Source organism: Barbus barbus, assembly GCF_936440315.1.
Source record: "Barbus barbus genome assembly, chromosome: 30".
Taxonomy (NCBI): domain Eukaryota; kingdom Metazoa; phylum Chordata; class Actinopteri; order Cypriniformes; family Cyprinidae; genus Barbus; species Barbus barbus.
The window spans coordinates 22,022,433-22,049,247 of record NC_136758.1 but is presented as its reverse complement, the minus strand read 5'-3'; the positions used below and the strand labels follow the sequence as shown (position 1 = coordinate 22,049,247).

General features: G+C 37.7%; 1 protein-coding gene across 3 annotated transcripts; it reads left to right on the top strand.

Moving 5' to 3' along the window:
- The first annotated feature begins 1,010 nt into the window (after positions 1-1,010).
- LOC306850410 (stonin-2-like) lies at positions 1,011-26,343 on the top strand. Of its 3 annotated transcripts, none has more exons than XM_079386038.1 (7): positions 1,011-1,081; positions 5,638-5,796; positions 6,608-6,754; positions 12,090-12,272; positions 19,056-20,930; positions 22,805-23,007; positions 24,644-26,343. In XM_079386038.1, exons 2-7 carry the CDS (start codon positions 5,721-5,723, stop codon positions 24,719-24,721), a joined length of 2,562 nt encoding a protein of 853 aa, XP_079242164.1. In that variant the 5' UTR covers positions 1,011-1,081; positions 5,638-5,720; the 3' UTR covers positions 24,722-26,343. The 3 variants fall into 3 exon arrangements, with proteins under 3 accessions (XP_079242164.1, XP_079242165.1, XP_079242166.1); XM_079386039.1 differs by having other exon boundaries at positions 1,019-1,081; positions 6,608-6,747; XM_079386040.1 differs by lacking the exons at positions 1,011-1,081; positions 5,638-5,796; positions 6,608-6,754; positions 12,090-12,272 and adding an exon at positions 16,667-16,807.
- The last annotated feature ends 472 nt before the right edge of the window (positions 26,344-26,815 follow it).

The following is a 26,815-nucleotide window of genomic DNA, read 5'->3' as shown; positions in this document are numbered from 1 at the left end:
CTTCTTATTCTTTCCCCTCTCGGGGTTCCTGGGAAAAGGTCCCTGGCTTTTTCAAAGCTTGACAGGTTGATAGACAGGAATGGGCTCAAAGAGTCTGTAACCGAGGTCTTCCTGATCATACAGGCAGATACCTGTGGATTGAAAACAAGAGTCAAATATCCTGTTTCATGTGATAAATAGTAGAAAACTACATTTTTGGCGATTTGAAGATATGCATCGAACCTGCTTGTTGTAATTTTATTTTTTATTTAATGCTTTATTTCATATTAAATGGTTTCCAAAAATTCCATTTATAATCAGTTCATTAATATGAAAAAACACGTGATCTAAAGTTATATCTAATGCCAGGCTTTATAAGAACTTTGGCGCCCCCTGTAGGAGATATTTATGTTTTACAGAAACTATTTCACTTGTAGGCTACCTCATTCACTTTATTCAGAAACATTTAAAAGTCATGCATCTTAACTTTAAAAATAATGTTTTATTTTACGAGTCCTACATAGGAATTACTGTGCAGAAATATCAACAATAGAAAAGCTGCCACAACACAAAACCAAAACAAGCATTTACATCCAACAGATGGCGTAACGTGTGCAAGCAATGCGTTAATTACACTTTAAATACATTAATGCATGTACATCCACGACATGACTGTTTTCAGACACAAAATAACCCTTTTAAATTCCTTTTGTTCGTGAAACAGAGATTTAAAAAAAACACAGCTGTCCCTTTAACTTCAATGTAGCTAATATAATATAAATTATATTATTACATTGAAGTTAAAGTGAAATATATAATAGAATACAATAGAATAGAATATTTAAATCCTTTAATTAGACACACTTTTTATTTGGTGTGATGCGTTTTGGGGCAACTTTCTTTAGTGCTCCACCTGGTTTGCACCTGATTGGACATTTGAAGCAGCGCTGCTTTAACTGTCCAATCATATGACAAGAAGGCGTGGCATCGAACAGCGCTGCTTTCACCGTCCAATCAGCTGCGAGTAAGGTGGGGCATTAGACCAGATTCACCGGGAGCGAGTGAGAGCTACACTCTGCTTAGACTCAACAACACGATATCGGTATGTAAATATTCCCGTGCACTTGTTTTTTGGGCTCGTCGCTGGGTTAAACATATTACTGTCGACTTGATTTCCCCTAATAACCTTTTAATACTTTCACAGATATAGATTCAGGGTTAAATTCCATTAGTTACCGTGAAACAGGTTGTTGTAAGCGCGTGTGCTTTGTTTACATAGGTAACGTTAGCAGGATATATGTAACACTTGGCAAAAAGTTATCAAATGTCAGAATACACAAATCGAAGTAGTTTTTATGTGAAGTTGATGTGATAAGGAGAGATTTCTAGTTGTCTTTGTGCCATTGTTAAGTGTTGAAGCCTGTTTTACTCATTTGATAACATCACAGCAGATTATTGTTGTGTTATTAGCATAGATTGAGTTGATAATGAATAAAACCTTTAATATTCTTAAATGCTTAGTGCTGGTGAAAATCATTTTAATTAGGCCTATAAAATAACTGTCTGTGCTTTTTTTGTTGTTCCACTCTTTGCAATCTGCTACATTTTCATAATGCATGGTTATCTATTGTTGTATCATTTTAGATGGATATACACCCACTTCTGCATATTCTGAATTTCTGAAGGGCTCACCAGTGATTTTAAAGAATCTGCAGTTACTTATTTTAACACAGTAACCAGTTTTCAACAAACAATACAGAAGTTGCTCAATATGGGACTTTCTTGAAATAATATGAAATGGTTTTAGCATCTTTTCACCATTATTTTTTTCCTCCTAAACTATGAAATTAGAATCAGAGTTTTGACATTTTTAATGTTAGTTTTCAAGCAATCTTCAGTTCAGTTTTAGTGGGAAAATGGAGCTTAATGTTGATGGCTTATGCTGCACTTTATAGATTTGTGTCAAATCAAACACTTGCTATCAACTTAATTTAAAAGGAGATGCACCATTTGAAATGCTTCAGTTTTTCAGAAATGAATCAAGACATAATGTAATATTATCCTTTGTCCTTCATTGCAAAACCTGCCTATAATTCCACCTACATCATAGTCTTATTCACTGACTCATAGTAAATGTTTGCTTATGGCAAAGCTATATGTGCATTTTACTTGCCTACATTAGCTCAATTATAGTCTCACTATGTGTGAAAAGAAAGTTTGTAGTTGTCAGCATTCATCTTCATACACGGGCAGTGTTACCGCAGGGCACATGGTGTGGTTATGTGAGGGGAAATGTCCTTCATTAGCTGCATTCATCTGTCCCAGGTGGTGGATTGACCTCTTTACCTATTCACGGATTTAGTTACTGATATTTGTTTTTACTCGTTCTACTTGTTTTGGAACTGATGGCTGTGTCTTTGAAGACTGAGCGCAGCAGGATTTTGTGGTAGAGCGTCTGGAGATTATGGTGTTATTCATGTGAGCTTTGCTGCTCTGTAAACCGTTTTTCTGTGAACTTGGCATGAAGCTGAGAACTTTTGTGAAGCAGGGGAGTGTAGGCGCTTTTTTATTAAAATCAAACTACTATTTGTTGTCTTTTGGTGCAGGGCTGAGTCAGACATCTCAGCAAGCCCATGAGATGAGGCTTTAGGGAATGACGGGGTCTCTTCTGCTTGGCTCAGTAGAGGACATTGCAAGAGTTAAGGAACTCCTTTACTGTTGTGGTGGATGATTTGGCTCCTCACTGGCCCCTTAAACTTGTTGGTCTTGAACCAGGAATCATTAATGCCATGGTTGGTGATGCAGGAAATTGCCCTCACCATATACATTTCAAAACAACAACGACATAATCGGCTAGACAGATGCAAAACAAAACTAACACACAAATCTTGATCACTTCAATTATAATCAAGCTGTCTGGAAGCAAACACCTGTTTTTGTCATGCTGTAAAACTACTCCAGCCACTTTATTTTCCCCAGAGTTTTTAAGCCTGTTATTATTGAGAAATATTATGCTGTAGGTCTGATTGGTTGCTATGAATTTTATTTATCATATATTTTCATTCCAACATCATAAACCCAGTGTTATTTTAGTTTTATTGGTATACTTTTGTTTTTTTTTAATAAATATTATGAATTTGAATTTTTGAATTGTTTTTGAATTTTTTTTATCTTTAAGTTTTAGTCATTTTGTTATGTGCTTTTGTAATTTTTATTATTATAATTAAAAAAAAAACAATTCTGTTTAACTTTAATTTATATTTCATGTTATATATCAATTTATATTATGTTCTAGTCTCAGTAATTTTAGTTAAATGTAAGTTTGTATTTAATCTATTTCAATAAAAAAAAGTTTTAAAATAATTGTAATTTTAGTGTTAGTTAACAATAACAACAACAGACTTTGGATCATTGCTATCCTGGCCCAATAGGAGGCTGAACCTGATGCTTCTTGTAGACCGTGACCACCATGTAGTTTTGAGGTCTAGATATGACTTGACATAGCAGAACTACCACACAGATAATAACGGTTTGTTCCTGCATTTCTGGACACTATGTACACTGTTTTTCCTGTTTGATTAGTTGGTTTTTACTCCTAGCTACTTTTGTTTTGTTTTGGTAAAGTGTTAAAACTTGGACTGTGTGAGGCAAACTTACTGTGAGCGCTGACAGCAGGAAATTATGCAGTGTCTGAAAGCACAGTCTGAATGATGATGCCATGCATGATCATGAGCTCTCGGATGGCTGTGCGAGAGAAAGATTTGACACAGTAAGAGAGTTCTGCAGACCAGTTCTGCCAAACGTCCCAATATTGTGCACATATCTTGTGGACGCCTGCATGCACCACTGACATAACTGACAGACCGCCAGAGCCCAAGCCTGTTGGAGTCTAAGAAGTGGATGGGAGTTTTGTTAGATTTTGCAGCTGCAAACATCAGTGTTGCTTTGAAATTCTGGCTACACCCTCTAAAGGCTCCAGAAAGAGTGCAACTAAAATGGCCAGAATGAAAAATTTAAATGTAGTCAGATGGGGCAACTTTATTTGCACATGAGTGTTCGTAAGATTTGAATCAGTCAAACAGGTTCATAAATCTCACAGACCCAAACTCATCAGTTTGACTCATTAACTGCTGAGTAGGAGACTGTCTTTTTAAAACTTTTTTTCTGTTCATATCTGACTTCATATTAACAATTACTGTAATGTTTACAATTACTGACTGGTTGTTTAGTTAAAAATTCAAAGTTATAGGTTTGTAAAAAATGGTATTTTAAAAAAATTGGGAAAAAGTTACAGCATAGAGTAAAAATAATAATAATTATTTTATAATTAGAGTTTTTTTGTTTTTAATGTTAGTTTTTGGGCCATTTTACAAATGGTGGTAACTCAAAATATTTTTTTGGTAACAATATAAATTCTCAAAAATATTCAAAGATATCACTTTTAAATAGTCACATGACTGGCCAAGAAATGGCTGAAGATATAGTGCTGATAGCATCCAAACCACTGAGTTTTTCAGTAAACAGTGGGTGTTGTGCGATGTTGAACGAATCCTCTAGTTGGAGGGAGGTGCTTGCTTTGTTTGGAGTGAAATAGGGGGCTGAGGAAGGGTAGCATGCAGCCGAATTGTGAATGCGAAGGAAAGATTTACCAGAACAAAAATATGTTACGGAATTGGCCCCAATTGACCAGATTGTTTAGCACATTCAAGTGTGTTTCCTCTATGAAAGTGTGCTTCCTGCAGGGTCTCGATTTAGGAGAGAAAATAGACCCTTTGTGATTTGGAAAAATCCTGATCACAATGGCCTCATAGGTTTTGTCACTGTGCTTTTCCTCTTTTGTGACCTTTGAAGGGCATTTGTGACTTTTCGGTGGTGCATTCGTCATCCGGTTCCTCGTGAACACACTACTTTTATGTCTCCTCTTTGTACGATGTTTGATCGGAGTAGGGGCTGTTGTAGCTATTTGTGTTATAAATGGTTTTCAGTTGTCAGACATTTATCAGTAGTCCTTCCTGTGGCTTCGCACTGCCTCCATCCTGTTTTAAAGGGCCCTGTCGAGGCATGTTGTTTTCTGTTTGGCAGTCAAAAACACTTACACAAGCCTTCTGTGTTTACTGCTGTCACTACTTGCTGTGGAGAAATTATTTTGCTTAGACAATGCATGTCGTCCCCGAGTCGTCCCCATTCTCTGTCTATTATTTTATTCCTGTAGCAATGGTTGTTCATTTGTGGTATCACAGCCTCAAATTTGCAGTCTTTTTGTATTCTCAACAAGCACAAGTAGAACATAACTCATCCTGTAACGCCAGAGGAGAACAGTTGAGTCAGTTCTCCTCTGGCTTTACGGGATGAGTTATGTTCTACTGTTTGTTATGTCAACTGTTTGGTTACGCTTGAAACTACTGATTCCTGAAACTGAATTTATAGAAAAAAGTACTAATATTTCAAAATATTACAGGTTTATGATAAATTTATGATATTTCAAAAACATTTACTCTTTTAGTTTGACTTCTTTTAAACATTTTGAATATTTTTGGTAACACTAACTGTTTGGTCAATGGTTCCTTAGTGTCCCTTTTAAATTATTATTTTTTTTTTTGGGCAATTACCTTCATTGAAATATATCAAATCCTAATTAACTGCTTCTCTCCTCTTAAGCCTTCTTAGGTGGGCATGGAGTCCAAGATTTGGGGGAGTGAGACGATGTAACAAGGAACAAGACATAGGACAGGACAACTTCCATGGCTGCTACAGCCAGTAGCAGAACTGAACCCAGACCAGGCTGGGTTGACTTTTCAGATGAGGAGTCACAGGCAGGTCAGTGCAAATATAGTCTTTACTTAGTTACAAGATGTTTTGTGAGTTCATATTCTAATGCAACAACCATAACTATTGAAATGTGTACCTTGAATCCTCTGCTGATGAATGTCTGCAAAACAAATAAATGTAAATGGAGGTTTCTATTTGTCAGGGCAGACAGCATACTGAATTTTTTGCAAGTGAAGGCTGTGAAGGATAGACTATAGTATGTACTTTATAAAGGTTTGAAGATTTGAAAACTCACAACTTTCAACACAGTTTTATGGATATTTTGTCTACAGAAAGTTTCTTTGGAATGATGTTTTGTCAGCTGAACTATTGGCATCATGACATGATGTTAAACAACAGTACAAATCCACCAGACACTCTGTACTTCTATCCCTCATAGCCTTGTTTTCATACTTGTCAAAAATTAAATATGGCACTTCCCTAACTAATGTTAGTTTTAGACGGTTGTGAAGCCATGTCCGATGTTGGATTGTTAATGATGCTTTAGATGGCAAAGAAACAGCTCTAGAAGTTCTTGTCTAATTGAAAAATAGTTACGGGACTTTATGTGCACCATTTGTAAGGAATTATAAAGACATGTAACTTTTTTGCTGAGTGGATATCAGTTTGTTTTACTCTGCCTGAGTTTGTGTTCAGACCTTTCTGTGAGATTCCTGTGTCCTGAGGTCATTGCTCCATAGTGATTACTGCGGGAATGGTCCACAGTTCTTGCACCCTGCTAGATTTAACATTTAACTGTGACCTTTTTACTGAGAAGAGGCTGTATTTCTCTAACTGTGTTTCTTCTTCTGGTCCAAAGATGAGGACCACCTCCAGCCCTCTTTAGACCAGCCTGTGCAGGACTCCTCCTCTGTGTCTGGTCAGAAAGCAGAGCAGCCGAATTCCTGGGTTCAGTTTGATGACAAACCATGGTCACCCTCTCCTCCTCCCCCATCACAGGTAACAGGTATGAGAACTACTTAAATATGTTTTTTTATTGCATGGATGTTGGAATCTAACCATGAGATTTGCATACTGTGCTCCCAAAGGCATGTTCAGGATTCAACACAGTACAATGCAATCCATCATCCCTCAGTTCATTTAAAAACCCACTGACAATAAAAGAATATAGAGAAACGCAATGTACACAGTTTCAAAAGGGGTCATATCATAAGGAAACAAACAACATCTTCTGAGAAAAGAGCTCAGTTTAAGTACTCTAAGGTTAAGTACTCAAGTTTAAACACACACACACACACACACACACACACACACACACACACACATACACATACATATACAGTGTGTGAACCCTTTTTCTATATTTCTGTGTAAATATGACCCAGAAAACATTATCAGATTTTCACACACATGTCCTGAAAGTAAACACAAGAGGACCCAATCAAACAAATGAGACACTTTTTATTTTTTTGTCATTTATTTATTGAGAAAAATAATCCAGTGTTACATATCTGTGAGTTGCAAAAGCATGTGAATCTTTGCTTTCAGTATCTGGTGCGGCCCTCTTATGCTATATAAATAACTGCACAATGACTTGTAGGAATTTTAGCCCATTCCTCAGTACAGAACCACTTCTACTCTATGATGGTGGGCTTCCTCCTATGAACTGCTAGCTTCAGCTGTCCTGGCCCAGATGCAGTAAAACAGAGCTAAATAACCACCACCATGTTTCACAGATGGGATAAGGTTCTTATGCTGGAATGCATTGTGTACTTTTCTCCAAACATAATGCTTCTCATTTAAACCAAAAAGTTATATTTTGGTCTCATCAGTCCACAAAACATTTCTCCACTAGTCCTCTGGCTTGTCCACATTTTCTGATGGTTTCATAATGATACTCAAAATAAACTCAAGTCACATGTTGAGAAAGCATCTGTCACCCATTACTTTATGAAATTGACAATTCTCCTGGCACAACCTGGGATTATACCTTGCTTGAGGGCACTATGGCAACCTTCCTGTGCCAGCCTTGAGTTTCTAACCATTACACCACACCCATTTCAACAAGAATTTCCCAATGTTTCCAGAGAAACATTATTTTACTGATTTCTACAATGAGTTGACTCAGTTGGGTTGGGCTAAAAAAGGACTGTATCACTTCCTTTAGGCCTGATGCTTGGTCTAGTCTTGCCTGTCTCTGCGTTTATCTCTGTCTGTCTCTTTTTTGCACACATTGACTCACCCACCCCCACTCTTGTCAGAACCCAGCAGCTTTGCCAGCAACTCTTTCCCAGGAAATCTCCTGTGAGAGGCCGAGTGCAACAAAACGCAAATGGCCAAACCCTTCAAACACTAATTGAAGCCATAAGCAGAGTTTTCATCTCAGCTGTTGTTGCTCTTGCATGAAATCTGCCTTAGGATGAAGTCAAGGGTGCAGCCGGTCTATCATTCTTTTATAATATGATCACTAAGAGATCAAGCCTGGGTTTGTTAAAGTACTACTTATTTAGTCCGATTACAGGGGCTGTCCAACAGATGATTTCAGGTTTGATGCCTTAATTTTCATGTGTGGTCTAGAGGAAGCTTTAGCAGCCAGAAAGCCAATGTCTGATGTAGGGTTTATCCAACCACAATGTCTTACATTATTTATATTCAGAGGCATTCTGATTCATATCACTTTGGATCGACTGAATACAATTTGTTTTTAAATAGGAAGATAAAACAACAAAGATTAGTAGTGAAAGCACTGCTTTTTAATGCTAATGCAGCAGAAACTTCATGTTGACACTGTTATATTAAGTACGTATATTGTGAACATAATGTGATTAATTTTTTCAGTTGACTAAAAAACCCATCAGAGCACATATGGATCCATCTGAAGTTGTTTGTGGTGAAATCAGAGGTTTGGGAACCCTCAGGAAAAGGAGTGTTAGGTGGAGTAATCCCACATGCACACTTGTTTTCTTTTCTCATAGACTCTCAAGAACAGCTACAGTCCCCTCCATAAGTATTGGAACAGTAAAGAAAAAATTGCTCTGTTGGCTGTGGAGTCAAGACATTTGCAAATATGATTAAAAGATGAATATGAGACAAAACTACAGAATGTCGCATTTTATTATTAGCCGTTTCAACACATACATGTTTTACCAAATAAGAAGAACAGCACTTTTAGAGTTCATCCCACTCATTGATGTGAGCATAAGTATTGGGACAGTTGAACATAAGGCAGATATAAAAGATTAAAAGCTATTATTTAGTTGCAGATCCCTTGCGCACAATCACAGCAGTGAGTCTGTGACCCATAGACATCACCAGACTCTTGGTCTCATCCTTTGAAATACTTTTCCCAGCCTTTATGCAGCCAATTCCAATTGTTGCTTGTTTTGGGGAGTTTCTGCCTTTACTCTCCTCTCCAGCTGGTGAAATTCATGTTCAATCGGATTTAAATCTGGAGATTGACTTGGGCAATCTAAGACTTTCCATTTCTTTGCCCTTATAAATTCCTTGACTGAACTGGCAGGGTGTTTTGGGTCATTGTCCTGATGCAATATGAAGCATTTCCCAATGAATCTGCTGGCATTTTCTTGAATATTGGTAGGCAAGATGGTTTAGTACCCTTCCAAATTCATTCTGCTACTGTCATCATACATTAAGTCATCAGTAAAGTTGAGAGGGCCTGTTCCAGAGGCAGCCATGCATGCCCATGCCATGACACCACCTCCACCATGCTTTACAGATGAGGCTGTATGCTTGGGATCATTTGCAGTTTCCTTTTTTTCTCCACATTTTTCTTTCCCATTACTTAGATAAAGATTCATCTTTGTCTCATTGGTCCATAAACACAGTTCCAAAACTCTTCTGGCTCACCTTTGTGCTTTTTTGCAAACTCTAATTTTGCCTTTCTATTTTTGGTGCTGGTCAGAGATTTGCATCTTGCTGTGTAGCATCTGTAATTCTGTGTCAAAGTCTCCTGAGGACAGTAGATTGTCAGAGTATCACCCCAGCTTTCTGGAAGTTGTTGGTGATTTTACAGACACGTCTTTTAGTGTTCATTTTCACAGCTTTTATGATTTGTCTGTCATCAACTACTGTGGTTTTCTCAGCCGATCAGGTCGTTGTTGGTTGCTGGTGTCGCTGGTGGTTTCCAATCTCTTGATTTCTCCATGCCCTTTGTTTTTGCTAGAGCTCTAATTGACTTCCTCTTTTCTTTTAGCATCCAAATTGCTTGCTTTTCTCTCAAAGTCAGCTCTCTCAGCTTCATCCTGGTTTGTGTGTGTCATCATCGAATGCAAGATTCAGAATGCAGAAGTAATGGATATAACTGATACGACACATTCTCTGCTTTTAATATCTGAAGAATTAATACAACAGGACACAGCTGATCACTTAGAAAGACCTGTGAGGCAACTGTTCCAATACTTATGCTCACATCAGATAGAGGGATGAAACTTAGTTGGTAAAACATCGTGTTGAATCACCCAATAATAAAATGTGACATTCTGTAGTTTTGTCTCATATTCATCTTTTAATCATATTTGCAAATGTCTTGACTCCACAGCCAACAGAGCAATTTTGTCTTTACTGTTCCAATACATTTGGAGGGCACTGTATATGAAAATACAGAGATTTGAGTAGTTTGAATCGGTTCAAATTCAGTTTATTAGTTTGAGGGAAGACTTTTAATCACTTGGCAAGTGATAATTTTTAATGATGCGTGTGCATTATTGCTCTTAGTTTACTGACTGTACTTTTATTTTTACAACCAGATGATGCAGTAGTCTTATGCTTAGACATCATCATCATCATCATTTTTTTCTTTATGATACTTAGTCAGATGATCTAAATTCATTGCATCCAACCACTTCTCTGTTGTAATGACTTACACAATTAATCTAATGTACTTCTGCATCCATTTCAACCTGTAACCCCAAAATGTTTATATTTTACTTGTAACATTTTCAAGTTATTCTTTGTTGTACTTTTTTATGTAGGTCATAAAGTTTTAAATAACTGCTTTTGTGAACTTTTTAATTGAGCTCCAGAAAAAAAGCGTGCGGCTGGATTTGTTGCTAGGCAGTGAACACATCCTGTGTTTGGGATGTTTTTGAATCCCATTTGTTTAATTAAGCATCAGCGGTGCCTACATGTATTTAAAGAACTGGAAATATGTCATCTGACTTTACATATTTACTCCAACCTGAATCTAAAACATCATCTGTGTAGTACTACTGTATTCTCTCTATTATTGTTTCAAAGCATTCTTCTACGCAGTATTTCATAACATAAGTAATGTGTCCTCTGATAGTAATTACAGCAGTGCTAATTAAAATCATTGAGTAGATTGCTTCGATTGTTTGACGAGGCTGATACACATCAGTATGCTGCGTTATCTCTCCTCACCCTTGATGTTTAATCCTTTTACTAAAGCACTTTTCCCCACTGTGAATATTTAATAGTCTCTCGTTCCTAATTCAATGATAACACCTGTTCATTAGCGACACATATTTATGGTATTCACACACACACAACTGAGTTGTGTGCCAGTCAGAATCAAAAGTGACAATGCCTTTAGATTCCAACTCAATTCCTGAATTACAGTAGTAAACAGGAGATAGAATTGTAATTTAAATTTTAGTCGTTTAATTTCAGGAAGTTAAAATGGAATGAAATGCAAATAAATTCATGGAAATAATTATCGACACTACCATTCAAAAGTTTGGGGTCAGTAAGATTTTATTATTTTTATTTAAAAAAATTAATACATATAAATGAATGCATATAATAGCAAATTCATTTATTCAGCAAGGATGCATTAAATTGATCAAATGTGACAAAGACTTCGAAATAAATGGTGTTCTTTGTCATGGTTTCCACAAAAATGTTAAGCAGCTCAACTGTTTTCAGTATTGATAATAATAAGAAATGTTTCTTGAGCACCAAATCAGCACATGAGAATGATTTTTGAAGTATCAGGTGACACTAAAGACTGGAGTAATGACTGCTGAAAATTCAGCCTTTTAAAAACTCTTAAAATAGAGAACAGTTATTTTAAAGCATTATAATAAATGCAGCCTTGGTGAGAAATATGAAAAAAAAAACAACCACCACAAATTGTTTAAAGTTAATATAAGTAAATATCTTTATACAAATAAAATGTATGGTATACATATGGATTATGTGTATATAGACCTGTATGAGGGAAGTGCATTAACAAATTTCTGGGTGAACTTTTCCTTTTTAAATCCAGAATTTTTACCTATTTGTGAAGATGGCAGTTGTTTTATGCATATATATCCTAAATTCATATCTAAGATTAATATAAGACATTTGTTTTATTGCAGGTCCCAGGCACAGCATTTGCTCTTCAGCCAGTTTCTGGAGTGCCGTTCCCCCATCGGAGAGCAGTTGGACCACCCAATCAGAGGAGCAGAGCTCTGTGAGCTTGGGGGCGTCTTCCTGTGACCTGCCCTCACTTAACACTGAAGAGCCACCCAGTCAAACACCCTCCTGTCCTCACTCTCCTAGTGAGTACCACACACACAGAGTCCTACCTACTAAGTTAATAAACGGGTAACTCTCATCAGTCGAACATCTGTAAGTGGCAGTTTTATATCCACCCAGTGCCTCAAACAGTAATTAAAGTCTGTCCCCGCGTGAGTAGACAGAAGGAAGTGAGAATCACACAGGAAATGCTTCACATGCTGAATTATCCATCAATAAATCCAGCACAGCCTCCGGGGTCGTATCCAGAAATGCAGGCAGAATGAAAAGACGGCAGGTTTAGGAGTAAATGATGGAGGAATCGGGACAAATAAATTCACACAGTCTGTGACAGCTGCTCCTCAGACGCTCCTCTCGTGTGAGTGATGGTGGCTCTGAAGGAACGCTGTGCTGATTTGAGGCAGGACGCTCTCTCTCTCGCAGGTAATTTGTGGCGGAGCGGTTAGCGCTCCTACGCGATCCATCTCGGGCCTCTCGCCTTGGCCCTCCAGCAATAGCTCACTCAGACCAGGGTTTCTATGGAGACAGGAGAGGGTGAGGTGCTTAAGATGGTTTTATTTATTAAAATGCAGCATGCTTCATTTCTCAGGCTGTGGGAAGATGGAGTCACTGCAACAGAATTTTCACTTGAGGCAGGAGTGAATAGAAGTGCATATTGAGTGTTAGTTAAAGCAAATGTTACAGTAAATAGTCAAGTGTGTAATTATGCCAAGCTATGCTGGAGTTTGGTCGTGTTTGAGCCTGTAAGAAAAAAAGATAAAAACATTCTTTAAAAATCATTTATGTTCAGGAATACAACCAATATTCTTAACTTTTTTTTCTTAAATTAGGAAAAGAAAATATAAAAGCGGCAAAAACAGTAAACAGCACAACTGTTTTAAGCATTGATAATAATAATAAAAATGTTTATAGAGCAGCAAATCAGCATATTAGAATGATTTACACCGAAGGCTGGAGTAAAATTAAATTATTAAAATATAATATAATAGAGAGTAATTATTTTAAATTGTAATAACACTTTACAATATTTCTACTTTTTACTGTGTTTTTGATCGAATCAGTACAGGCTTGGTGAACACACAGTTGGATAGCAGCATAAGGGAAAAACTAGATTTTTACATTTTTACTATGATGCTAGAGTGTTATAGTTGGTCATTGCTGTGTGGTTGCGTGGTTACTTACTCAAAAGAGAACTATTCTCAGGTCTCTGTTCTTTTGATGTGGCTATGGCTTTTTGGCCATTGTACTGGCCTCTAGGTGAAAAAAAAAGAAAAAAAAAAGCCAGATGATATTTGAAAAGTAATAGTGCCCTTGTCCTTGTCAAACCTGAATATTTGAGATATCATTAATGCCTGTAGTACACAAGGTGTAGTTACATGTGAGTGTTTAATATTGAGGAGTATGTATGAGCAATAGGAATCATTACCAGTAGGTTTCTGTAGAAGCATTTGTTTTCTTTTTTTTGGGGGGGGGGGGGGGGGGGGGTTTCCCTATGGCCTGTCTGTGCGAGGTACCATTAGAAGTGAAATTGTTTGAAAATCTGCTTACCCTACCCACTTTTGCCCTACCCAATGGCCTTTGCTCCTGCTCTCACTGTGCTGAAGTGTATGCTGCTAAAAGCTGGCAGCAGAGTGCCGTTTTGTTTGTTTTCCTTTCAGCTTGTGACCCTTGGGTGTTGTTCCATGACTGTTTATTTACAGCTGAACTGAGTGTAAATTTGTGTCTAATTGCTGATTATTTGTGTACATAGTTCTTCTCTGTTGTTATTCTTTTGAGTTGCATTAACTGTTTGTACACATTGCACATGGCTTGTGTGTAACTGCACACATTGACTTGTCCGCTTTAAGCACTGTTTGTCAAATCTTGTCTTTTATGTAATTTACAGCTTATGTTCATGAATGAAACATTATAGTTATGAATGTGTCATTGTAAGCCGAGACTATTGGTTACGAGTGAATACGAGTGTTTATGCAGCTGTATGGGACAAGCCAGGTCTTTACGAAAGCTTTGTGTTAGGCTAAATTACAGGCACAGATGGCTAATGATGTTCTTTATTAGGACGTGCAGTGCATTTGATATGCAATTCACATTTTCACTTCCTTCTCATTCCATTTCCGGTGATGTATAAGAATGCTGTTGTCCATAGAGATGCAATGGGTGTGTGTGTGTGTTTGTGTGCGGCTGGGAGAGGAAGGGAAAGTGTGTGTGAATGTGTTTTTTTTTCATATCCAAAGGCGCCCACACAGAAGGGCATTGTCATCAGTTAGCAAATCTCTACAGAGGACAGCAGAAGTTACTGTAATCTCAGATCAGCAGAGGTTATAGAGTAGAACAGCAGCTTGTTTAAGAGCACGTCCTGCTGGGAATCTCGCACGCTTCCTCATCGTCTGTGACCTTTGACCCCTGCAAATGTCCTTGTGAAAACACCCGCCTCCTGTGACTCACACCTGCAGCTATCACTCCGCTTCGCATTATAGGAAAGCTCTGCCTGTCAGAGATGACACTTACACTGTGTGTCTTCTCACCAACATGGTTCGGAAAGCAACATTTTTCAAAAAAAATTCTAAATTCAAAGTCAACCATCAGATCCTCTTGTCAACCCTATTGAGAAAGGGCTTCTCAGGAACCGCACTCCAGTGGTTTGAGTCTTACCTCTCTGATAGGTCCTTCAAAGTATCTTGGAGAGGTGAGGTATCCAAGTCGCAACATCTAGCTACTGGGGTGCCTCAGGGCTCAGTTCTTGGACCACTTCTCTTTTCTGTCTACATGGCATCACTAGGTTCTGTCATTCAGAAACATGGCTTTTCATATCACTGCTATGCTGATGACACTCAACTCTACCTCTCATTCCATCCTGATGATCCGACGATAGCTGCTCGCATCTCAGCGTGTCTATCAGACATTTCTTGCTGGATGATGGACCATCACCTTCAACTCAACCTAGCTAAGACAGAACTGCTTGTAATTTCAGCTAACCCATCGCTTCATCACAATCTCAGCTTCCAGTTAGGCTCATCTACCATAACTCCTTCAAAAACAGCCAGAAACCTTGGAGTTGTGATTGATGATAAGCTGAATTTCTCAGACCACATTGTTAAAACTGCCCGGTCCTGCAGATTTGCATTATATAATATTAAGAAGATCAGGCCCTTTCTCTCGGAACATCCAACACAACTCCTTGTTCAGGCTCTTGTTCTGTCCAGACTTGACTATTGCAATGCTCTCTTGGCAGGTCTTCCAGACAATTCTATTAAACCTCTACAATTAATCCAAAATGCCGCTGCAAGATTAATCTTTAATGAGCCGAAAAGAACGCACGTCACGCCTCTGTTCATCAATTTGCACTGGCTACCAATAGCTGCTCGCATTAAATTCAAGGCATTAATGTTTGCCTACAGAACCACCACTGGCTCTGCACCCCTTTACCTAAATTCTTTACTTCAGACTTATGTGCCCTCTAGAAGCTTGCGTTCTTCAAGTGAACAACGAATTATTGTACCATCCCAAAAACACAGAAAAACACTTTCAAGGACTTTTTCATTAACTGTTCCCATCTGGTGGAATGACCTGCCCAACTCGATCCGAGCAGCCGAATCCTTACCCATCTTCAAGAAACGGCTAAAAACTCATCTGTTCCATCTTTACTTGACCCTCTAACTCTAGCACTATCTATTCTAATTGTATTTTATCTATGTCTTTTTATTAAAAAATAACAACAATAATAATAATAATTATCTGTACTGCGTTAGGCTAACCAAGACTTGTAATAGCACTTGCACGTTGTTGCTCTTTTGTTGGTTTTGATTGCTTCTTATGTCCTCATTTGTAAGTCGCTTTGGATAAAAGCGTCTGCTAAATGACTAAATAAATAAATAAATAAATAAATAAATTAAGGATACATTCATAGTTTTGTGAATAAAAAAAATCTTAGCATAGCTGATTCATTTGCATCATTTGGTGGACTTTAAGGTTTAGAGTAATAGTGAAATATGATTATTTCACAGTACAGTAATAGTGCCAGTCTCCATTTGATGAGAACATTAATGAAAATGAATGGGTGCACAGTAAGGCCAACTCTGAAGTTATCCCTAGTTAATGCTCTGGTTTAGAAGGACTGACCTGAAACCAGCAAAATAAAGATGAGTAGCTTAGTGCTGTAGGAAAGGATTGAGAGATCTCAAAGCAGATCAAGACTTCAGTGCAAACACAACCTTCAGTGCAAACCACAAAACAAAACATAAGAGAGCACACAGAGTGCAGGTGACTCTCTGACCTTGTTTTCCATCAATCATATTTCAAAGAATGCCTTTCTGTGCAAGTGTTGTGGTGTGATTTCTGTAAAGACAGCTACCTGTCAAAAAGTTTAGACTCCTCCTCCTGTGAAGGAGGCAGGCTGGCAGGCAGACCAACAGGCATCTACATGTCTGCGCGGGCACTTCACAGACAGAGGAGGTCATGTGACCTGCTTTTTAATGCATGGTGCAGTAGTGAAGCCTCACAATTGGTGTCCCATCTGTTTCTTCTCTTTAGCACCTGGACTCTTGAATCTGCTCTACTGGTGAGTCTTTTTCTTTGCGCTGTTGCTTTGTGACAGACTTTGCACAGAGTTTGACTTATAAATGCTTGTGGTTGTTACAGAGTTTTCATTTAGCCGTTCCTCCTTCCTCTTCAGAAATATATAACGTGATCTTTTAATGCTGATTATGCATATATTTGTTTTTCAATTCTGTATTTTAAAACTGGGTAGTCTGTTTTTAAAAAGAAGTGGGGTGAGAGTCTCACTTGGCATTGCTTAGATAGCGTCAGGATCAGCGCTCTATCCATGCTGAGTTTTACTTGGAGTTGGAAGTTTGACGAAATACCAGTTAGTTGATGCTTAGCAAGATTTTGCTTTCATGAGTTACTCAGTAGAACACTCTCTAGACTTCAAAAAAAATTTCTTAATGTTTTTTTTTGTCCAGTAAATCCTTAAAATAAGATATTTACTTCAGAACAAAGTTGTGTAATATAATGTTTTTGTTACAAGCATACACCTCACTAAACTGTTATTGATTTATGCTTGTAAAAAAAACAAACTTAATTTAAAATATATTCTCAACAATGTATGCAGTATAAATAAATCATTCTTGCTTTAATTCTTTAGTTATTTTATTCAAAAACAATTAAATACTGATTAATAACTGTTTGCAGTGTATGTTAGTGTTCCGCAAGTAAACTGTCTTTGTTAGAATAAAAAAATAGAGATTTAAAAAATACATGGATATGTTAATTTATGAATTTAACTTGAACTTAATTGAACCTTGAAGATTTGTTCTAATGGTTGCAATGTGCATCTAACCCTCTGGCTGATTTGATGTATCCCTTGTAAGAACATGAACAAACTTGATTTGGAGGTGCGCAGACGCTGTTCATAAGTATTCCTGTTTGGGACATTGCATTTTTTTCTGAGCTTGGATAATCTTTTTACCTTCTCCCTCCAGGGCTGATAAGATATGAGCCTTGACATCTGAGTCTCTTTATGTTTGTGGCTGCTTCTGTGTATGCACATGTCTTGTATTGTAGTCTTTTATTATTTTCTGTTATTGTAATGGTTTCAGTTGATTTGTAGTGTTATGAACCCTGTTGAACTAATATGAGAAGATTAACAAAGCCACAAGCCATAGTGCCAACACACTCTCACATTTAATAGGCAGTGGTTTAAGAGACTGGAAAGAGGCAGTCCTGAACAATTCTAGTATAAATTAGGCCCATGGCTTTATTAGTTGTTTTGTTGGATTTTAGTTTCTAAAAAGTGTTGTTTGTGAGTTAGCGTGTCAGAGTCTGAGTGTGCATATGTATGCTCTTTTTGCATAGTGCAGTCATGCCAGTTTCCAGCATGAGAGACAGACCATTCATTGCTTTGTTGCATTGGCAGAGAAAGTAGGTCTGAGGTGGGGAATGCTGGTGCCTAGCAACAGGTAAAGACTGTCTCTCTAATTTGGCATGGGAGAACTAGAACAGACAAGAGTTTGAGCTTGGTTCAAGAGAGCAGATCACTATCTGCTATCACTCTTACTTATGCTTTTTTGCAGGTTCATTCAGAATCATTGAATGTCCCAATTTCAAATGAAAAGTGTTTACATGACATTTTAAAAACTGTTTTACTGTTTTAGTGGGACATTGATTTTATTTTTTTTAAAGTGCATGTAAACATACTTACCGAGTCAAGGTTTGTAATCTGAATGTGGTAAATAGTCAAATTATTAGCCGTTAAAAAGTAGGGGTATTGCACCAATAAATTTAAGCTCTTGTGATATGGTCTTCAAGCTGTCTTCTGTGACCTTGGTGTGACTAAAAAGAAATCGATTATTCAACTATTCCATTGTTCCTGAAAATAGATCCATTTTGTCCTAGTGAAAAAAAAAAACTCAGACAGAAAACTTCATTATTCTGTAGTCAATCACACCTCTTCTTATAAAATATTAATGTATTGTATCTATATTGAAATTAATGCATAGCATGTGGAAAGAGAGTGAATGTATGCGAATGCATGCTTATGAATTGTGGTTGATTGGAATCTGCCCCTTTCCTGTTTGTGAAAATGTCCTTCAGTCATTTCTTGATTTGGACCAAAATAATCCAACCATTGAGCCTATTTCTGAAACCTAATGAGAGTCACAAAGGACACTGGAAAGTCCAAGGAGGTCATCTGTTTTCTTGTTTATAAGATTATGTCTGCCTCTCATATACGACATGTGCATTTTTTCCTGCTCAGATTTCATCTAAAAGTGTTGAAACAGCTCTGTATTCTTTTTTTTTATTTATAGATTCTTCTGTGTGCCAAGAGGATGAAGGAATGAACATGGATTCATTCAACTGGACAGCAAACAACCAACACACTAATGGCCAATCTTATGTCACCTCCAACCGCTTTGCCAGCTGGGTTACCTTTGATGATGATGAGGACTCAGTTTTCCAACCTCCAGGGAGACAGTCTAATATAAAACTGGATAACCTCAACAGTTCTCCTCTGCAGGATGCCAACAGCAACCTGATTTCCTCTTCCTTTTGTGGCCAGATGACAGAGAGACACATTCTGGACTTGACCCCTGATGGCACCAATTCCATCTTTGACTGTAATAACACACTGTCGAACAACAGCGTCCCTTACACCAAGAAGAACCCTTTCCTGGATGATGAGCTCTCAAACCTACAACCTTCTCCCATTAATCCTTTCAGTGCCTATTTTGACAAAACAGACCTGAAAACGCCCCAAGGCATTGGCATGTGTCAGGAGGTACCAGATGTGTCCACTTTCAGCTCACCGTTCTTTGAATATCAAGATGCTGATATCAAAAGGGAATCTATTATGCTTTTCTCATCTAAGAAAGACTCTGTAGTTGGAAAAGATAGTACCCCATCAGGCTTTCCTATAGATGGTCTGGATCAGCTCAGGAATATTCACTTTTCTGACCCTGACCGTGACAGTAGTCCTACTCTACCAGATGGTTCAGTGGAGGAAGTTGACTCTGATGATTGCACCTATGAACCAGACCATATGACTCCTCAGGATGGCTGGCCCATGCTCCTGCGCATCCCTGAGAAGAAGAACATCATGTCCTCACGTCACTGGGGACCAATATTTGTCAGGTTGACGAACAGTGGCCAGCTGCAACTTTTCTATGAGAAAGGGCTGGAAAAGCCATTCAAAGAGTTCCAGCTAAACTCCCAGCATGAAATATCTGAACCCAAGCTTCAGAACTACGATGAGAATGGCCGGGTTCATACCATCAGTGTAGACCATGTGGTTTACAAAGAGAAGAGGAAGATCCAGCCCAAGGTCACAGTGGTTCATATGCCTGTGAGAGAGCAAGCAGTGAAGCTTGGGACAACAAACTACGAAGACTTCTTGAGCATTCAGCATGCTCTGCATGAGAGCCTTGTGGGCCTCTCGGTGGATCAAGAAGGTCTTAACTGGCCAACAACGTACACTGAGGAGGAGATCCACGTGGAGGTAAGGGATAACTTCTATGGGATTGTCTCCAAAGGGGACAGCCGTATCTTGGAGCAGCTAGTTTTGACCCGAGTGAACATGCTAGCCTTCTTGAACGGAACTCCACCTTGCAGTATCGGCCTCAATGATGTCCAGATCAAAGGTAAAGAGGTGGTTTCTCGGCATGACATAATTCCCAACACAACGTCACGTTGGATTCAACTGAGGGATTGTCGACTGCATGAGTGTGCGGACCATTTAGAGTTTGCAGAGTCCCGAGCCATTACGTTTAGTCCACCGGTTGGTCGTCGCTTTGAACTGCTGCGCTTCCGAACGGCATTTGCTGAAAAAACCCTTCCCTTCACTCTGAGAACAGTCGCTTGCGTCAAGGGTGCGGAAGTGGAGGTGCAGTCCTGGCTGGTGATGTCAACAGGGTTTTCATCCAATCGGGATCCTTTAACATTAATACCATGTGAGAATATTGCTATCCGTTACCCCATACCGGAAATTTGGGCAAAGAACTTTAAGCGGGAGAGTGTGACAGGAGAGAAGTCCCTGAAGGCACGCTTCAATAAAGGAGCCAGTTTTGGTTCAACCAGCACGTCAGGGTCCGAACCGGCCATGAGGGTCACGCTTGGCACGGCGAAATACGAACAGGCCTTCAGGTCTGTGGTGTGGAGGATCAGTCGCCTGCCAGACAAGAACTCAGGTGGGAACTTAGGTTTGATTTTGAGGTGGCTATTGAGTCAAATTGTGTAACAACAAGAATTATCTTAAAGGAATAGTTCACTCAAAATGGAAAATTCTGACATTACTCACCCTCATGTCATTCCAAACTCGTAAGACCTTCGTTTATCTTCAGAACACAAATTAAGATATTTTTGACGAAATCCGAGAGCTTTCTGACCCTGCATAGACAGCAACGGAACTACCATATTCCATATACCATATTAAGGCCCAGAAAGGTAGTAAGGAGATTGTTAAAATAGTCAATGTGACATCAGAGGATCATCTGTAATTTTTTTTGTAATAAAACAAAAATAACTTTATTTAACAATTTCTCCTCTTCTGTCAGTCTTCAACGCCTGTTCATGAAAGTATCATGACGTGTGCCTGTGGTGCTGCTGAAACAGGAGCCGGCGTTCTGAAGTAGAACCCGGATGCGCTGCGCCTTGTTTACAAGCAGAGGAATACACACGCATGCGTCGTGGTACTGTCGTGAATGTGTGTCGAAGACTGACACGAAAGAGAAGAAATCGTTGAATAAAGACGTTGATTTTTTTTCTTCTTTGCTCACAAAAAGTATTCTAGTAGCTTCATAACATTACAGTTGAACCATTGATGTCACATGGACTATTTTAATGATGTCCTTCCTTTCTGGGCCTTGAATGTGGTAGTTCCATTGCTGTCTATGCTGGTCAGAAAGTTATTGGATTTCATTAAAAATATCTTATTTATGTTACAAAGATGAACAAAGTTTTACAGGTTTGGAACAACATGAGGGTGAGTAATTAATGACAGAATTTTCATTTTTGGATGAACTATCCCTTTAAGAGTTTTTGAACACTGAAAAGGTGTCCTGTGTTGTTCTAAAATTGAAAAGTAGTTTACGTGCACAACCCTAATGTTAAATGTTTTTGTCAATGTAGTGACTTACAAATTGAAATATTTAGATAGCATTACATTATCAAGCTGTGCTATGGTCTCTACATTCAGGTCAAACTGATCTTGTTCTCCTCTGTTACTCTTATGCAATAGCATAAGCAAATAGTTATTTAAGAGCTGCTTTATTTTATCTTGCTGTTTCATCACATGTGTGTCATATCGACCAAGTCAGTAAATTAACCAACAATTGTAACTCACACTGATTTTTATATTTTGGTTCTGCTGAATAAATCCTCACAACTTTCAAATCACAATGCTGTGGTAAAAGCCATGCCTCTTAACGCAGTATTGACTCCCAATGCAAGTGCAGTGGTGTAGAAATCTTTTATCCTGTTTGTAGATTTTCTGTTGTCATAGCATTTGCATTGTGGCCAGTGCTGGTATTTTTTTTCTGTCAATGGCCGGTGCTTTCTGCTTTTCAGTAGTATATCAGCAGGGACCCCCTCCTCCTGCATGAGTCTGATTGGTTAGACAAAGCTCATGCTGTGATCATCTGTTAATTCACAGGCTCTCAGTCTGACATCCCTGAGCTTTGCAATTCAGATTTTCCTATATATATATATATATATATATATATATAGATACTATATATATCAGAAGTATTTTTTGCAACTTTACAAGATATTTACATCATGTTTAGGTTCAAGTTAAAAATTACATTTTTTTTTTTTTTTTGCATATTCAAAGTTTTGCCATCATGTTCATCACTTTTCTCAGTTTATTTTAGCAGAATCAAGGCCAGTTCTATGCTAATAGTTAAATTATACATTTATGCTAATGTTAAATTATACATCTACGCTGCTCAGGTCCAGTGGTTTACTTCATCTAAAAGGTCCTCTAGTAAATTGCATGGATTAATTATTTGCATTAATATTGCATACATTACATTAATATGGTTGTGGATGGTATTTTTTGTAGCACTGGGACATCCTCATACGTTCTTCTGTCATTTGGAGCTGGGCTCAGATTGGGAGGTGCCTCCTAAGTTTGAGTGCCTGGTGGAGGTTGAGTTTGACATGCCCTCTGCTTCTGCGTCCAAAGCCACCGTTCGCTCTCTGTCAGTAGGGGACAGAAATGACTTGAAGAAATGGATCACCTACAAATCACATTTCTCCTATCAGGTATTCTGTCTCTCTCTATCTGTGTGTGTGTGTGTGTGTGTGTGTGTGTGTGTTAGGGGAGGGTGAAGTAGCTGTGCCACATTTTACTTAAGTTGTCCTCAAGGCAAGTAAAACTAACACATTTAACTATATTTCAGATATCTGCCATCAACTGAAAGTGCCATTAAAAAGTTGTCATTTATTTTATTATTAATTTGACTTGATGTACTACAATAACTATAAAAAACTGTATAGAGATATATCTAAAAAACTTCTAAAATGACAAAAACAACAAAATTACTAAAATATTAACTAAAATTAAAAACTTTTCAAACTAAAGTGAATGAAAACATCCTGCAATGTTTTAAAACTGAAAGTGCACCATGTATAAAGTTATTGTCTCTCAAAAGAAAGAGTCTACTCTGAATCATTGAAATGAGTTGTTGACTTCAACATGAAACATTAGCATATTGTCCGCCCACTTGTTGCGCGCAGACCTGGGAAAACTTGATTTTCGTGTTGGTCTGAATGAAAATGCTAATTTATTCGTTGCCTAGAATAAGTGCCGCTTTTGGAGTGTTAAAAGCTCACAAACACTGCTTTAAATGAAATCGAGCAATCACCGCAGATTAGTGTCACGCAAAGGAGGGGTTTGTAAAAATGAATCGTTGAACGAATCATTTGGGAGTCCTTGAGCAAATAAGGGAAAAATAAATGCATATTAAATGAAAATGAAAGAGTTTTTTGACCTTGCATGCATGTCAACCTGTTGTTGGGGTCTCCCAAAAGCAAAATATGAACCTTTCATAACCCATAATAGGGGCACTTTAATATATTAATTTTGCAAGAAACAATATATAATGGGTGCCAACTAAATGCTATATATGGTCAAATGACAAAAATTATGCACACTTTACTAGATTAAGTGTTGATGCATCATGACACACCTTACCCCACTCTCCTCTAAATCTGTGTTGGTGTAGATATTAAAGCTGTTTATAACATGATTTGTTATACACCTGTCCTCACCCTAAGTATAACACTTTAGAAAACCAGTAATTTAATTAGGTTATTTAGTGGTAATTTTCAAGCCCTTGGGGCGGGTCTGAGCTAAATGTCATGTACCCTGTGACAAAGCCACTGAAAGACAAGTTGTCACCCTCAAGCAACCTGCTGTGTCAGCTGCCAGAGCTTGTTTTCCCTACTGCATTCCAAACATGTCATTAAGGTGGCTGGAGCTGTTTTCTACAAACATCTGTTTCCATTACTGTTCAGCAGCCACAGGGAGTGATTCATCATTGAGTAGAGGTGCGCAACAAACAGCAGGACGGCAGGAACAAGATGTAAAACTCTGCCTGTAACCTCAGTATAAGAATGACAGAGAAACCTGCTGATGAAGCATCTTGCTGTATATGATAAATGCAGCATAGCTGTGGGGCAGGACAGTGGCAGCAGGTGTCTGAACCCCGGTGAGGTCAGTCATGGGCAAACTGAATTGGGATGAGCATGTGAGAACAGGTGTTGCTTGTGATTAGGTTGTTCAGTTTACACTAGGTTATTAGTCCTGACTTCCGTTCGTTGTGAGTGACTGCCTCCTTGTGGCTAATGTTCGCTACTACTTGACTACTCACTTGCACTTGCTTCTGTTGTCCTGTAGGTGGCAGTGGAGCAGAAGAATGAGAGCACATTGGACAGTCCTCAGAAAGAGCAACCAGGCAAGTGCACTCAACAGTGAGGAACCTGGAAGAGAGGGAGGTTTACAGCTTGCACTTGTGGAACGAGAGAACTGGGGGTAGTTTTCGTTTACATTTCTTGCTCATTTGGACTTTTTTTTTCCCTTTTTGCAAATGTTACGTGTAAGATTGATATGCAAAAAGGGATCCCTTGCAACACTACAGTATATTTCCAGATCTCCGCAAGCATCGCATGTCCAAATATTTCAAGAATATGATTTGCTATTGCTATTAATCGTATTTTATGGACATGAAAATCTGGCTTGTCCACTAGGCGACTAACTCACAATCATCTCGTAAAATAATCATATTTGCCTAAAACGATGCAGCTGTTGTGTTTTGTCTTAGCTGCAGATATCACAGAAATGTTGCGTAAATTTTTCTGTATATTTTGGCCTATGAAGAGTCATTTGTGTAGTTTAAAAGTAAATTGTCTTGATTATTTAACTTTGTACAGAGGATAACGAGGGACTCGTTAACTAACACATTTCAGAGCTTTTTTTTAATTAGAAGACAAACAAGTAAACCTCACTAAATTCCAATTAAAAATACATACTAGTAAAATAAAAGGTACCAGTAATGCAAATTTTTTACCTTAGATTTGTGTTCATGAGTCTTTTATAAGAACATTTTAATTAGTTTTTATGAATATTTATTAGAGCAACAAAAAATCCAAATGAAAATGTCCTTCAGATTCAATTAATTTGTTCGCTTTTTTTCTTTGGGTTTTGTTTGCCACACAATAAAATCTGAGTGGCTGCAAATGTGTTTAAGTCTTAAAGCATAGTACTGCAGTGAGGGACTTTTTAACTGTGTTTAACTATTAAGTATAGGTTCAAAAAGTAGTGTCATAATTACTAAAGTGGGCTTAAACTTTGTTAATTTAGCAACTACTGCTGTAATTGTTTCTTCACATTTCTTTTCAGGTTTATGCTCTGTTGATTTAACTAATTGTTGTCGAACTTTTACTGATAAGTAATGTGTTTAAAAATTAATATTTAAGATTACATTTCCCAAATAATATTTGTCCATTATTTTGTTGCAATTTTTTTTAATGTTTTGTTGTTTTGCTTTTGGGAGTCACAGTTGCTTTGATTATTCAGTGCACAAACCTAGTACTAATCAAGAAAGAATTTGAAAATGACCATGTATTTTTTAATCATAATTAAAAATGATTATGATTTAAGTTTGCTCTGTTTTGTCCTGTAATGCATAGGAAACCATTTAATAGAACTATAAATTGCCTGATGATGGACATTGACATTAAAACAAATACAGTTATGCAATATTTGAATACTTCTGTTAATCCTGACACTTTGGGCAAAGACATATTTTGCAATAGTGTCTTCAATTTCATTTATGTCTTAAAGTGTCTTTTGTGTGTTCCAGAATTGATTGATTATTTTGTTGTTTCTTGGATTTTCTGTTCATGTTTGGAAATGTCTAATGATATTCATTTAATACTGTTAGATGTGTTATCTTTGTCTTCCACATAATTATAATTCCACTAACATCAATCTGTCAGTCATCATTTATCAGCTGGATGGTATACATACAATAAAGTATGTTTGATTGGGGGAAAAAATAAATCTTGTTACTTAATGCAAGTTCTCATTTTGAAATTAGCTTGTATTTTGATTTTGTTGATTAGACATTTTTACATTTATCCTCAAATTTTCTGAGTAATGATCAGACTTTTTGCCCTTATATGCCTCCTTTCCCACTATTCAACTTTTGTCCTGCATGGATCTTTTTGTACAAGCTTTGCTGCTGCTATAATTTACAGAAAATGTACCTGTACTTTTCCAGTCTATAACCTGAATAGAAAATGTGAAGGAAGTATTAGCCCCTCAAATCATCTTAGTCAACATTTCATGAGTTTCCATAGTTACCATCTCGAAAATTGAAATGCGGCAAATGTGAAGGAAAGGTCCACTCCAGACTCGACCTGCAACTTTATTGTATTTTCCTACACTGTCGATACAGAGAAAATCCTGGATTGGCTCGAGCGTTCTGAGCCCGTGATATTTTGGAAAAGTAATAGCTTTGACCTAGAGAGAAATTAGGACTTTTTTATTCTGTAGAGCAGCAATTTC